General features: G+C 42.1%; 2 protein-coding genes across 12 annotated transcripts in view; one reads left to right on the forward strand and one right to left on the reverse strand.

Annotated features, from left to right (window-relative positions):
- The window catches only part of ca16b (carbonic anhydrase XVI b), a 98,805-nt gene extending 95,501 nt beyond the window's left edge, over positions 1-3,304 (forward strand). For both annotated transcript variants that reach the window (XM_070958747.1, XM_070958748.1), the window contains exons 26-29: positions 56-202; positions 352-494; positions 1,365-1,500; positions 2,067-3,304. In XM_070958747.1, the coding sequence (XP_070814848.1) occupies positions 56-202; positions 352-494; positions 1,365-1,500; positions 2,067-2,213 (573 nt within the window). In that variant the 3' untranslated portion in view covers positions 2,214-3,304. The remainder of the gene's footprint in view (positions 1-55; positions 203-351; positions 495-1,364; positions 1,501-2,066) is intronic.
- Positions 3,305-6,042: 2,738 nt separating this feature from the next.
- The window catches only part of cadpsb (Ca2+-dependent activator protein for secretion b), a 79,452-nt gene continuing 73,209 nt past the window's right edge, over positions 6,043-12,285 (reverse strand). For all 10 annotated transcript variants that reach the window (XM_070958814.1, XM_070958819.1, XM_070958813.1 and 7 more), the window contains 2 exons: positions 7,419-7,523; positions 6,043-7,334 (listed from right to left, as the gene is read on the reverse strand). In XM_070958814.1, coding sequence (XP_070814915.1) covers positions 7,158-7,334; positions 7,419-7,523 — 282 coding nt within the window. In that variant the 3' untranslated portion in view covers positions 6,043-7,157. The remainder of the gene's footprint in view (positions 7,335-7,418; positions 7,524-12,285) is intronic.

Here is a 12,285-nt window from a genome sequence, read left to right on the forward strand (position 1 = left end):
AGTAATAAATGTGACTGCAGCTCCTCTCATTTGACTCGCTGTTGTTTCTCTGCAGGCTGAGGATGAATTTGTTTACTGGCCAAGTCGGGAAGAGGCCATGAACTGCATCGCCTTCACTGTCACGCTCATCAGTAAGGACAGACTGTGCCTCTCCAACGAGGAGCAGATCATCATCCACGACTTCATCCTAGAGGCCACACAGGTACCTGGAGCTCACCGTGCTTAATGTTTGACTATTGTCGCATGAAGCAGCACAGGAGAGCGCTGTGACGTGGCTTACATTATTCATGTCACGTTGTGTGTGTGCATGCTTTGCTTGGAGGTGTGACACTCCTCTCCTGTGTGTGACAGGATGACTACGTTCTGGAGGTGAGACATTTTCAGTGCCCTAAATGGCCCAACCCTGATGCTCCTCTCAGCAGCACCTTCGAGCTCATCAGCGTGATCAAGGAAGAGGCCATGACTCGAGACGGTCCCACCATCGTGCATGATGAGTACGTTTGTCTTACCTATGTTGTGTATGTTGTCCTCTGTCAATGCAGGGAGCGTCAAAGGTGTCCAGTGTTTTCAAATTGGGGATCGTAGTGTCGTCATGGGTTCGGTGTATTCCCGAGATCCTTTCAAAAATCTAATCCAGGACCTTGTAGATACATTTGATTTTGATCATGGTTCAGAAGTGGCAAAAGAAACCTGAGATGTTTAATTACCTTTGATTTGTTCTTGTTGAACGGTGAGTGCTTGCACGAGTGGGACGGGATGGGATGTGGAGAGCCTTTTCATCGCTTGCGGTTTGAAAGTCCTTTAGTGTATGCCAGCTCTGAGCATCCACCGGCAGCTAGCATGATGAACAAAAGCACCACTCAAAAGTCTCTCAGTAGCCATCCAAGCATAACAACCATAACCACAGTTGTTCCCAGGCTTTCCTTTAGACCTCTGTGCCTCCAGCACCTCAGCTGCTATTCGCGAAAACATCGGCTAATTGAGTGGTCTTCATCACTGATGGTCCTGACTCTCAATCACACTTGACCTCTCATTAACTTAAAGCTGCATCTGAAGTTTTCACAGACTAAATAACAAGCCGGTCTGTCTCACCACCCACTTAATGTGACGAGATGCTAATCGCTAACAGCCAGAATCCATATGGAAGGAGCTGCTTACATCACACACTTTGTCCTTTCATTTGCTGCGGTGGGTTTTATTGTTGACAGCTGCTTGTTGGAGTGCATGTATATTAATAACTTCAGTCTGATGGGAGCATTAAAACCAGAAACAGCCCTAGAGACTGAGGAGGTGAGATGTTGTTTATGAACACCTGAACAGGACTTCAGATGGCCGAGCAGAGCTGATTTTAAATCTCGTCACAGGTATGGAGCAGTGTCAGCAGGCATGCTCTGCGCCCTCACCACGCTGTCCCAGCAACTGGAGAATGAGGGGGTGGTCGACATCTACCAGGTGGCTAAGATGATCAATCTCATGAGGCCGGGCGTCTTCACTGATATAGTAAGTTCACCAGTTCACCAGCTCCCTGCAGCTCCCTGAGCCTTTTAGCTTTTTTTTTTTTTTTTTTTTTTTTTTTTAAGTGACATTTCACTCTAGAGTTGGTGGAGACCAAAATCGAGCTAAAAGGAGAGCAAATATCATATTTATATCTGTCAGGTGGACACAAGCACGACTCTAAATGAATGCTAATGTTGCTCTGTATCTGCTGCATATGTAAATAGGAACATTTGCCACATCAGCGTCATCAGGGGATAATATGTTAGTTCTGTGTTTAGTGTGGGGGCCAATAAATTCATTTATTTAACATTATATTTAAAGCTGCATTGTTTTGCCACAAGGAGGCAGAGAAACATCAGCTGACAGACACACACAGCAGCCACCATCACGAGCTCACGTTGTTATGGCTGACATGTTGGCAGACAAGCAGCCACATTAGCATTCCTCTTGAGTCCTAAGTCCAAATCCAGCTGTCTGTAATTTTGTGCGGCGTGAAACCAGATCAGCGGCACATGACAGGATGTGATCTGTAACGTTAACCTGATGTGCGTTTGTGTCTGTGTGCACAGGAGCAGTACCAGTACCTTTACAAAGCCATGCTCAGCCTGGTCGGTAACACAGAGTGTGGCCTGAGCCCCATGCACATGGACACTAATGGGGTGGTGGTGATCGCGGACGAGTCGGACCCTGCAGAGAGCATGGAGTCGCTTGTCTGAGGACATTCCTCCAGGCACTTAGTTTGTAAAAACTTGCGAACTTTTCTGAGGCCTTTTTTGCCAGACTATTGATTAAATGAATAACCTTATTACTTTTTATACTGATAAAAGTTTTTTGATATTTATGTTTTTGTCCTTTATTTCTTGTCTTAAATGTTATCCTGCTGAGCGTTTGCACCTGTTTAAGTTGACGTGAGGAAAAAGCAGCTCTGTCCAGTTTGCACTATACTATCAGTGTTACTGCCTAAATCCAGTGAGTGAAAAAGTTTCACAGTGAAATAGTGAAATCCTGGCACCAGGACACAACTGGGATCTTTGGACCGCTTTGAGACGCAGCCTGAAGCATGAAGGCCAGGATGAGTTACGGCGATCCACCTCTAATATAATGTGTCAAAACAAATCATGGCATCACAGCGCTGCCCAGCATGCATTATGTCACTTTGCCACTTCGATCAGACTAACTGAGTCTCCGCTCCACATGGTGAAGAAGCTGTCACACGTTAAGAGACTATTACCTGCCTAATATTCATATACTGGTCCAAATATCTCACTGCTGTCTTGTATAATGTACTTGTGGCTTATTTTGTTAAAATGTGTTTCAACATCTAATGTGAACATTTATTGCTTTTTACAGGGATTTATATTGTTATATTGTTTTGTTTATATATATATATATCTATATGTATATATATATAATATCCTTAATAGCCAGCCTTTTGCCTATTTGTCCACTTGCCTTGATGTGGTTTTTTTTTTCTTTTTTTTTAAACTCTGTAGCTTGTCATGAATTATCTACAATGCTCCAATGTTTAACATTTTTTTCCAGCTTCTCTAACCTCACCTGTCAAAGCTCAACAGTTAACAAATGTAATGGGCATCCATATCGATGCAGTACAGTGTCTGCAGAAACTATTCACCCTGCTCAAACTTTCCATGTTTTATTGGTCTGCAGCATGAAATCACAGTGGATGTAATTAGGATTTGTTGTTGCCACTGATCAATAGTAGAAACAAAGGCCTACAAATTGATCGAAATTAATTACAAACACAAAGCCCAAAATTGATTGAAGTTTTCAGTCCCTTCAGGATGATATTTACTAAAAACAGCTCTGGGAACACTTACAGTGAGCCTGTGTGGACAGGTTTGTCTCGTTTCATGAGGACGTCATGCGAGACAAATGTCCCGTCCTGCCTCTAAACTCTGAGCTTCGATTGGTCTAGCCTCCAGGGGTACGCATTATTGTTGTTCTTTTAAATAATAAAAATAATAAACTTTATTTGTATAGCATGCAGCTCGAGTGCTTCACACATCAAAGAAAAGGACCAACATAGAAACAGGGAGAGAAAATTAATGTAAAATAAGATGCTGAATAAAAGATGTGGCTTTGTAGCTGTGGCTTTGTATTTCGTCATTGCTCTGATGAAAAATAAATCATGTCGCGGCTCTCTCACGCAAATCTTCCAGGATTTCTTTATATTTAGCTGCCTTCGTTCTCTGCTCTACCCTCACCAGCCTGCTGCAGAGACACAGCGTCCTCGCGATGAGGACGCTGTGTCTCTGCAGACGTGCTGTGTTTGCCTTACACTCCACAGAGCATCTGGTAGCACCGGCCCATGAAACCTTTGTCACGCAGTCTCCCACACGCTTCCATGTGAGTTATTTGACATTTTTCCATAAAGCTGTCTCCTGTCTGAGCCATGAAACCCTGCAGCTTTCTCGGCCCCTCTGGCCTCGCTGTGGTCTCACGAATGGCCCCTCTGCTCAACACGCGCAAAGAATCGTATGAGGGATATGTCAGTGCCTTCAGACTGTTCTTACATCCTCCCCCCGATTAGTACTTCTCCAAACAAATGCCACAGATTGGTTAGAGTATTCTTTGTTTTTGTGATGCAGTTTTTGCTGGGAAACAGCCATTGGACTTCCATCCAGGTATATTTAACCTAAAATAACTTGTCACACCTTGATTGCGCGCAGCTCCATTCAACTTCAGCAGCTGATGAATGATAAAGAACCATTGACAGGAAAGATAAAATCCTGGTTCCATCCACTTGTGAGTAAAACATGAAAAAAAATCCAAAGGGGCTGAAAACTTTCTGTAGACGCTGTGTTTTTTTTATTTTTTGGGGGTAGGGGTGGGGTGATGCTTTATTTGTAACCAAAGATGTGGTTCCAGTTTGCGACCTGTACGTGGTTTTGTCCTGAGATCTATTTAATCTACTAGAATTTCAAGTCAAATCTGTTAATCTGTTATGATTGCTCGTGTCGGTGGTGTGAATTTCTGCTTCTGTTCTCAGGATTACACGCGATAATCGGAGTCCGAGAAGCGTCCCTCACATTAGACGATGAGATTTCAAAATCAGACTGTAAAATATATTTGATTTTGGCTGATATTCTGTCTCCACACACTTTTGTGGCTGTTAATTATACGCCCCTTTAAACCCTGAACATCCCTCTCTCTTGACTGATTTCTGTGTATCCTCATACTCTATCATGTACTCTATGATGAAATGTTTATTTTCTGTGAACACCAGCTTCTCTGGCAAAGGGGAGTTTGCTAAATTCAGTGAAAACTCTCCAACATTTGGAGAAAGGTCCAGATTTTTTTGATTGCTTCGCTCTGCAGCAGAAGCTTTTCTTTGCAGCAGCCTTTTTTCTTCTTTCTTTTGTGAGTGAATGCCAGCGTCCTTCCTGTTTGATGTGTCTGCGCTCAGTGCTGTGGCCGAACACGCTCACTTCAAAAACAAAATATCTTTGACTTTAATGTAATCTTTGTGATCATAGAAGTTTATATTTTCATACAAAGATTTGGTTTGTATAGTGGCCCTGTAACAGATTGTACTTTTGTGGGAAATGTATTATCCAAATCTCCACAGCCGAACCCCACCTGCCCCTCTGAGGTCCATGCTGATGTTTAACCACATTTTCCTGACATTTGCTCAACGGTCCAGGGATCCAGTATGTGAGCCTCAGTGCATTTCAGCCAGGTTGGTAGTTAAGTCTATTTTGTAACTTAAATAAATAATAAAATGGTTTTGTCCATCATATCACATGTTTATATGATAGTATCATAGCCATATATTTCTATGATGCTGTCATATACCATATTGTAGTGTAATAGTGTTATTTAATAGGTGAACTGTATTGCTATACATTAAATAAAGTTTGGGTTTGGGTGCACAGCATCCTTGTGTTACATGAAACCACTGATGGATGAGTGTTGACTCATACTGATGCCATGAAAAGCAGATAAGCGCCACGTTGATGCTGTCGCCCCCTGCTGTCAGACTGTCACCAAACAAGCCTGGTAGAGGAAGTGTCCGGAACCTTGACTAAAACAGTGGCACACTGCAAATACTCAGTTACATGTACAAATCCTGCATGCCAAATGTAACTTTTTTATAGAAGCACCTGCATCTAAATGCACTTTAAAGGTACTGATGATGCAGAGTGGCTCATATTGTATTATTATTACTGATGCATTGAAGGATGTTAATGTTGGGTATCACAATGCATCATAATTTAGACAATAATCACAGATTGCATGTGATATCTTAATCTGTAGGCTAACAAGAACTTAATCCATCTTTATTAAAGAAATGTAGTGGAGTAGAAGTATAAAGAGTTTTAAGTGCAAGTACCCCTCTGAGGTTCTGCAGTTATGAGGAGCGTTAATTCTGATTTCTCAGCAGCTTTATGGACTTTTGTAACTGTATCCTCAGTGTGTCGCTCGCACTGAACTAGTTATTCTCTACCACCGCCAAACAAACGCTGTGTGTCCTGCTCAGCCTGTTTCTAAATGTGTCTCAGTTATAGTAAACATGACAGAGGATGCACATGTACAGTAATTTTTATTTCGAGGCCACAGCTCTTGCATATTACAACTGTTGGCTTTCATAAGGCAAAAGCAAGAATGAATCCACCAGCTAATTCACACAGAAAACAGAAAGCGTTTGGGGAGGGTGGGAACCCACAGGCATGCAGCGATGGCTCAGAATGCAATGTACAGCATTTTATATTTATATATATATTTATATAATATATACAAAACAACAGTGAGACCCAAACAAATGCCAGACATCTCATTCTACACAATTACAGAACAAAGACAGACCAACTTTTTTTTTCAATAAAAAAAATTATTTTTGCTCTTTTCTCTGTAAAAGTGCAACTCAATTAAAATAGAACCTGTTTCAAGGCCTTTTAATGTTGAAATAAAAATAGAATCTCCCAAGTTATCAAAATGGAGCTATGAGAATATTGCATCTCTAGAATACCCACTCGTTGAAGTTCGAGATTCCTGTTGAATCACGTCTAATTAGTAATTGAGATAAGATCACATAGCATTGACACATGATAAAAATGCAGGTCTAGACTTACTGTTGATGTTAAGAACAGTGAGTAGACGACAGTGTATCTGTAACAGCCGTAAACAAATACAGAGGTTTATTTTCAGTTTGAAGCAGTTGGCATTCACTTAAAAACGGACAAGACAAAGAAAAGGGTCCACACACTCATCATCACGACAATGTACCATTAATGAATGTAGAATACGACAAAGAAGCGCCATATAGGTTTGCATTGGACAGGGACACACCTATTAATCTCACTCAACATTGTCAAACAAATGGTTCTCCATATTGCTTAGTAACACATAGAAATGAATTTAGAAATGAATGAATCAAAGATAGGTGCTATCTTTATCATGACACAGCTAAACTGCCAATCATGGTTATTTTTTAACATTTTTATTTTGATTTTCCTCAGTATAAGTACTATTTTTATAGTTAATAGTTCCTTCATAGGCATTTCGAGCTGACAAAGAGGTCCTAGAGTGGCTATCTGAGTTGGTACATGCATCGGTAACCAGGCTAAAGTCAAAAGTGTGAAAGGGGGTCAGGGTGAGGAGGGGGTTCAGGGGAGGGGTGGAGTGTCAGTGTACGGGCTCTAGTCATCCTCTTCATCCTCCTCATCGCTGTCCTTCATGGAGATGCCCTGCATGCCTCCTTCCCTCACTGAAGCAGTGGCCTCCTCCACGGTCAGCCTGTTGCGCACCGTGTCGTACATCTTACTGTTGAGGGTGGAGTCGAGGACACCCTGCAGGCGAAAGTCCCGGTACTTTTTCTACAGGAGGACGGAGAGACGTCAGCACAGCGTGTGGACACGAGGCCGTGTTTAAAGAAATCCGACGGGCGTGTCCTGGCCTACCTTTGTGATCCTGATGAGGATCTTTAGCTGGTAGACGTGCAGCTGCTGATCCATGCGTTCAGTGAGCCAGGTCCCCAGCAGGTTCATGGTGGCAGTGTACCATTGCTGAAACACATAAACACAACACTCTCCAGCAAAACACACACTCACACACATACTCAAGACATCATGACATCAAACTAACCTTAAAGACAAACAGCTAAACACATACAGTGTATGACAATAACATTAACACTCCAGCACCCCCGTGTGTGCATTCAGGCATCGCTTCAATAAAACCTCCCAGCTGCTTAAATTCGTGAGGCTGTGTTTCATTTGACCCGTGTGGACGGTATTTACACCAGTTAGTGAGGATTAATGACGAATCCCAGTTCACAAGACAGACATTCTTGCATTTGGTGAGTCAGGATCGGTGAACAATGCAAGTTCACGAGCTGCTTCAATGTAAGAATGTTCAAAATAAATCTTATCGGCTACAAAGATCTACAAGCTACTGAGTGGAGTGCTTGTTTCAACTGTTTCTTTATTTCATGCAGTTCAGATTTAAGACAATAATAACTCGTCTGTCTTCATCTAGCACTTTTAAAGCCCCTGAAAACTTGGTTCGACATCTTAGAGACGTCTCTCTGGGGAAAGAACACATGCTCCAGTATTTTTATGAAGAATTTAACATCGAAAAACTGAGTTAAGTTGCTTCATCGGGACTGTGGTTTGATCAGGTCTGGCATAGCAACAGAAGCAACAACTGCACACCCATCATCACCTTTTGATTTCAGTTTTTCTAAATCCTGATTGGTGCACAGAAGTGTGACATCACCCTTGTTCATCACCTTGAGCCCCGCCCCCTTAAAACAGGTGAGAAGAGCAGGCAGGAATGAGTTTGTCATTTTGGGAAACAAGGCTTATTCACTTTTCTCGCTGCTCTCACATCTGTCAGCCAAACTTAAAGCCACCACCAGCTGGTTAGCTTAGCTTATCTTAGCTTAGCATACAGACTGGAAAACAGAGGAAACAGCTAGCCTGTGTATTTCCCGAAATGTCAAACTGTTACTCATTGAGAAAACAGGTTTTCAGGGCCTTTAAATTCATCACACACTGAGGCTCAGCGGCCTGAACTCGTGCATTACTTAACTCCCTGAGAAATTGAAGCCTTAAACTTGAAAATTTTTCCCTCATGACAAATTCTGTCTGATTTATAGCTCCTGAAATAAGTTGAAACCTGAATTTGGGCCTTACTGTTTGCTTCAGTAAATGTTCCCAACACACACACACACACCACGAGTCGAGACACACAAACGGCATTTATACTGTAGCACCCTGAAGAGCTGAAAAGAGCAATTTTAGAGGTAATAGTGTGAGCACTGATGCTACTGCTACTTGAAGAAAATAATAAAACAGAGGGAAGTCATAAAGCATTGACAGATTTATCTTCCTCAAACTGTAATTACCCTTTGAAATAGTGAAAAAAATGTTCTCCAAGTCAATATTTTGTAAACGATGCATGGCCCATCAATTATTGAAGGCAATTACTTAGCCTTTATTTATAATTTATTCTCGTAGAAATGCCGTGCTGCATTTAAATACCCTACGCCGAGGATGGAAAACTACCTCTCTATGGGGAACTGAAATTATAGTTTTGACACGAGATCATTAGCAAAAGAAAAACAGAATGAGAGTGAGTAAATGGTTAGCAGGCAGGGAGCAGCGGTGCTATTTTCTTGTACCTTTTCTCCACTTTTGCTTTGAGTGGTAGTTTCCCACACTGAGTACGTTTCGAGTTACAAGAGAACAGCACCCGAGTCTAAGAGAAACAGTTGTCATATCCCCAATTTCAAGAAAAGAAGTCAACTTTAAACATGTGAGTAGGCAGGAACGCAGAAAAGGTTTCTCAGGCCAGAATTAGAAGTGTGAGGATTTTTCATTCGTTTGAGCTTTTCGAGGTTTATTTAGATCAGGATTAGGTGAATGGTTGAAAGGTTTAGAACTTGAGGCCGGATATGCAGATGCCTGTCCACTTCACAGTCGAGTTGAGCGTGCAGTGCATGCAGACCTCGCAGGTGGGTGGGTGGCAGAGGACGTGCTAAGGAAGACTGCTGTATGTGCAAATGAGGCAGAACTCTGAGGAGGAGGGTCATGCTAGAAGATGTACACAGGAAGATTATTTGACTCTAAAATCATGCCAACCAACATAATGTGATAAAACAACGCAACGCAACACTAGAGATAAGTGCCACTTTTTGAAGAGAGGAGGCAGCAGGAATGGTGTTAATCAGAAAAGAGGAGATAAAAAGGATTGAAATTAATTAGTGAAAGAAAGAGAGATAAAGTAGAGCCTATGCAACATCTAGCAACGCTTTTTTTTTCACATCATGCAAATGGATGGATGGATGGATGGATGGATGGATGGATGGATGGATGGATGGATGGATGGATGGATGGATGGATGGAAATGCATTCAAATGAAAGAGAAAAACATTGACATCCTTCAGGTAAAGAATAGCTTAAAAGGTTAAAAGTGAAACATTCACAGCTTGAGAAGTCTTCAGAGGAGTTCAACAGGACAGTGCCGGGTAGGTTTCCGGTGCACTCGGGGGCCACACAGAGGACACAAGGGGAAAAACTCCACAGTAGAAAAACTGACAACAAAGACGGAGACAGGGGGAGCCAGTGTGGACCTCAAAGACAGAAGCAGACCCACACTTCACAACAGCATCACTCCTCACTCCAAAATAAACAACAAAAAGAAAAAAAAAATCATATTTATCCAGCACAAGACTCCCGCATCTACAGCCAACACAAAAATCTAAAATCAAAGGGAGACTTCTGAGCATCTCTCAGACAAGAAAACTTGACGTCACTGCCTCACAGAACTGAGAATCTGTCAAGCACACAAAGCCGTCACGCTGCTGTCGTAGAGACACGGGTCTGAACAAATAGTCTCTGAATGACATGAAGCACACACATCACAGCATTATGTGTCGTTCAAATCACACATGGAGGACACATTACTGCCAATGTATCCCGTTTAGGATTATGATTTTGTAAGACAGTGCTCTCTTCACCCTCTCACACAGACACCGGTTCCCAACCGTTTCTTTTGGCCTTTTATAGCCAGACTTTGAGCATCACATTAGAGTCCTGCAGGCTGTTGCACCAGCTGAGTTTAAGTCACTTTGAAGTGTCTTGGAGGAGTTATGCTACATAGAGTTAAGATAGATAGTCCTGCCGCTAATGACTAATTATTTTCACATTTAACAATCATGTCTGTATAATTTTAGAGAAATGTGAAAACATTTCCTAAAAACTGCTGCTTGTTTAGTTCAGCATTAAGTCAAAAAGTTGAGGTTGGTTATCCAGTAACTCCACTTCTCTGATAACATTATTCCAGTCATTATTCCTCATAACAGGGACTTGACATGTCATCATTCAAATTCTTCTTCTTGCTTCGCTCACTCGGTCAGCGGACGCTTGCGCAAGCCGTGTTCATCAGTCACTGATTGGTTCAGTGTCGCCACGCAACTAAATGAATGTTTGAATAACGTTCAGTACACCAGACGAGGAGCAGCAGCAAACTGTCACAGCAGAGAAGGTGGCATTTTTCACACACTGATTAACTGTTAGTCAAAAGAGTTGCCTTTTTTTTTTTCTTCCCCCCCCCTTAATCAACTAATTGTTTCAGTTCTAAAAACAGAATATTACAAAAAATCACACCTTCCCTGAGCAGGTGTGAATCCCTCCTGACTAACTAAAGACACTAATTATAGAAGAGTCAGACTTAATGTTTGCGTCTTTTGATTAGAAGAGATTTTTGTTTATCCTATTATTTTTGCCCTCTCTCTTTTGTCATTTATGTATGGCAGCGTTATCCTCAAAAAACATCAAAATTCAGCAAAACCCATCAATAACTGAACGCTGTGTCGTTAACAAGGTGCAGAGAAACACGTTATGTTACTTCACACGTGATAACAGACATGATTTTCTCCTGTTGTCTCTTAATTTCTGGCTTTATCTCCCATGCTGCTTTGGTATTCTAACGTCAGATGGTCTGATTATACAAAGTAGCGAGTTTAGTACGAAGCTGCTGCTGATGCTGAATTTACATTCAAACTGGTGCAACAGGCTGCAGAAAGTTTTTCACAAGGAAACATCTGAGAAAAGTCAGTTTGTTTTTTTTGTTTTTGCATAGCAGGAATGGTTTCCTTCTTTTTTCCTAGTCTCTAAACCATCTTGTGATATTTATCTTGGGAGCTCTAAGTGGGGTCTTGCTCCCCCCCCAGGTTGGGAACCACTGCTATAGCAGGCGGAGGGTCCATGTCAGCCTCCGAGAGTGACATCTTTATGTCACCCTGGCCCATCCAGCTGTGCATCCTTCACCCAGCAGTTTCACTACAGAGAAACTGTGTGGGTGCTCCACTGTGGACTGAGGCCAACAAGGCTGAGTGTGTTTATTCAGGAGGCTGACATGCTTAACGTGGAAAGTATCTGAAAGCACGGAGTACAAGTGGTGAGTGGCTAAGAAATACAAGTCGGTGTGCTGGCACTGCGATCACTATGGACAGTTCTGTTCTTTCCAGAGAGCACTGCTTCAGATAATCCTTTTCTGAGGATGCTTTTATGGACTCTTTGTAAATAAAAGTTTCCTTTTTTTTAATACACAAAGGCCCAAAAGCACTGTGGCAATGTACACCAGAATGCAGAGGGCAGCAGCTAAGGTTCAGAGAGAAGAGAGACAGAAAGAGAGAGAATAGTCAAGAGGGGTAGAGGATCAGAACGGCCTCTTCTGCCAGGTTGAAATACATTTCCTGGTCTCAAAATGGGACTTATCCCTCTCTGCCCTGTTGTTTTGCCACATTTTGGAAGGCCCCTC

The sequence above is a fragment of the Chaetodon trifascialis genome, chromosome 3 (genome assembly GCF_039877785.1).
Source record: "Chaetodon trifascialis isolate fChaTrf1 chromosome 3, fChaTrf1.hap1, whole genome shotgun sequence".
NCBI classification, from domain to species: domain Eukaryota; kingdom Metazoa; phylum Chordata; class Actinopteri; order Chaetodontiformes; family Chaetodontidae; genus Chaetodon; species Chaetodon trifascialis.